Source organism: Lactuca sativa, chromosome 3, assembly GCF_002870075.4.
Source record: "Lactuca sativa cultivar Salinas chromosome 3, Lsat_Salinas_v11, whole genome shotgun sequence".
Lineage (NCBI taxonomy): Eukaryota > Viridiplantae > Streptophyta > Magnoliopsida > Asterales > Asteraceae > Lactuca > Lactuca sativa.
In genome coordinates, this window is record NC_056625.2 from 304,989,947 (window position 1) to 304,992,683 (window position 2,737).

Consider the following 2,737-nt stretch of genomic DNA (forward strand, 5'->3'; position numbering starts at 1 on the left):
CTAGTAGGACTTCATGTGGAGATTATTGACTACATCGAGTCGTTTATTGTATTCATCTTGACATGCATATGGCAAAATTGGAGTTCTGCAAATCGGACAAGTACCTTGAACATGATCCATCCAACGATCCAAACAATTTTGATGGAAAGTATGCGTACAATTTATCAAGCATCTAATCTTGTCATCACCCTCAAACTCATTCAAGCAAACTGCACAACTTTCCTCCAAATCTTTCCTCTCATCAATGTCCTTGAAGCTTCTGACCACAAGGAATTCACGAGTCACCATAGCTGAAACAGGACTGCTTCCAGATAGTTTTTGATGATCATGATGATGCTGGGGTTGAGCCAAATTGAAGATACGAAAAAGAAACAGAACCATGTTTTGAATTGAACATAAAACAAAGCATGCGAATAGAATATACTTGGAAAGTCCCGTTTCTTTGAAACCCATATACATGCCCATTGATGTCCTTGTATGTGTGTGTTGTTAGAGTGTGGAGAAAAAAGGAGTTGGATCTGATTATAGGTTCCCTTCAATACATATAATGGATCCCTATATATTAATTTGTGTGATGGGGATGGGGGAAGGATGATTATTAAACGAATAATAATTTAGAAACAAGCGCACTAGTTTAAACATATTGATAGCATGGGCCAATGTATGGAATAATTAGATTATATTAAAAGAGCACTTATTTAGCCATTTATTAGATATTGAAATATAAGTGCTTATTTTATACCCTTTCACACGTGGCCAACCAAAAGAATCGTGGACAACTATTTTATTGAGCCATACTCCACACATGGTCTAAACGTATTAGAAATATACTTAAAAAAACGTATATACAAATGCAAAGAAGTTCAAGTACATAAATGAATAAAAACAATTAATTTTTTGTTTTCTATAATGATAATAAAAAGAATCTGTGTATATAATTTATAAAAATATTGATCAACATGCATACATATGAGAGATGAGTTGATATCATAAAATGATAGTCGTTTGTTTTTAATTTATTTTTTGGTCATTGATATTGAGTCTATATGGTTTCCATTAGGGATATAAATATATAAATTTTGAATATTTAAAAATCAAATATGGATTCAAGATGATACATATCAAAATACCCCTACAACATTTATTTTCATCTTCTAAAGACAAAGTAAAACCTATGACAAAATTTACTAAAATGTATATGGTGTCAAACTCACCACATGCCAACAATTCAGCATAGCCCTTCACAAAATTAGATCAAACAAATACACACACACTTTCTTGAATCAATTTTGCAAACAATATTTATCACAAAAACAAAAATACAAATTTTAAAACACCCAAATTTGTTCTTACTCTAATTAACAAAAAAATGTCAAAATTTGATCCATATGAACACCTCAAGATTCTTAATAATGAAGATGGTACAATTACTCGCCTGGTTCAATTCCCACAAAAGTCTGCCACCGGCGACGGTGAGCTCCTCCCTGGTCAAACGGTGGTCAGCAAGGATGTAACCCTCGACGCCACCAAAAGCACATGGATACGAATTTACCGGCCGGCGAAAATACCCTCCAACGATAGCAAAATCGCACGCCTCCCATTGGTTATATACTTCCACGCCGGAGGTTGGATTCTTTTCAATGTAAACGACATGATGAACCACGACGCCATGAACAAACTCTCCGAGGAGATTCCGGCCATCGCAGTTTCAGTCAACTTCCGGCTAGCACCGGAGACCAGACTCCCAGGGCAATACGAGGACGCGATGGACGCTTTAAATTGGGTGAAAAAACAAGCCACAGATCCAAACGGCGAACCATGGATCACACAATACGCCGATTTCTCTAGGGTTTTCCTCTACGGAACCTCATGCGGCGCCAACATTGTTTTGAACACAGCATTACGAGTTCTGGATCAGGATCTATCGCCATTGACAATCGGGGGAATCATACTCAACCAGCCCTTTTTCGGAGGCAAAAAACGAACGAAATCGGAGCTAAAAATGGCGGCGGATATGTTCTTTCCGTTGCCGGTGATCGATCTTTTGTGGGAACTTGCTTTACCGAAGGGTACGGATCGAGATCATCGATTTTGTAATCCGTTAGGGGATGAACAAGTGAAGAAAAAGATGAAGAGATTAGGGAGGTGTTTGGTTATAGGGTTTGGAGGGGATCCATTGATTGATAGGCAACAAGATCTTGTGCAATTGATGGTGATGCAAGGGGTTATGGTTGAAGCCAGATTTGATGATGTGGGGTTTCATGGGATTGAAATGATTGATCCAAGAAGAGCGTCTGCAATTCTTAATTTTGTTAAAGAGTTCATCATTTGATTTTTTTTTTTTTTTTGATTAAATTTTTATTTGAAGAAAATGTAACATTTCGTAACTTTTGTGAAGATATAATTATTGTATTGAGTTAAAAGGGTTAATATCAAATTTTGTTTCTAGAAGCCTTTTTATATATACCTGGTCCTTAACTTTTTTTGTGTATGTTTTATTCACCCTTAAACTTGTATTTGTTAAAAATGTCATTATCACCGGTAATATAGAGAGTTTTTTCGGTTTCCGACCTCTTTTCTAGCCAAGTATGATTTTTCCGGTCAAAATATGTTTTCCGGTGAGATGAGTTCTTGACACATTTTTCAAATTTCGTGTTTCTCTTATTCTTATCTTTTGTTTCCAAATTTGGGGTTTTGTATGTGTTCATGGTTGAAGAACAAACAAACACACAAAATG

General features: G+C 36.0%; 2 protein-coding genes across 2 annotated transcripts; one reads left to right on the plus strand and one right to left on the minus strand.

Annotated features, from left to right (window-relative positions):
• On the minus strand, positions 1-465 carry LOC111911367 (brassinosteroid-responsive RING protein 1). Its single transcript, XM_023907156.1, has one exon. It carries the CDS (start codon positions 463-465, stop codon positions 1-3), a length of 465 nt encoding a protein of 154 aa, XP_023762924.1.
• A 904-nt stretch (positions 466-1,369) lies between these two features.
• LOC111911373 (probable carboxylesterase 9) lies at positions 1,370-2,535 on the plus strand. Its single transcript, XM_023907161.3, has one exon. The coding sequence runs from the start codon at positions 1,370-1,372 to the stop codon at positions 2,330-2,332; it is 963 nt and encodes a 320-aa protein (XP_023762929.1). The 3' UTR covers positions 2,333-2,535.
• The last annotated feature ends 202 nt before the right edge of the window (positions 2,536-2,737 follow it).

Excerpts from the sequence above, each read along its gene's own strand:
- LOC111911367 (XM_023907156.1), bottom strand. The coding sequence starts at position 465 with ATGGGCATGTATATGGGTTTCAAAGAAACGGGACTTTCCAAGTATATT.
- LOC111911373 (XM_023907161.3), top strand. The coding sequence starts at position 1,370 with ATGTCAAAATTTGATCCATATGAACACCTCAAGATTCTTAATAATGAA.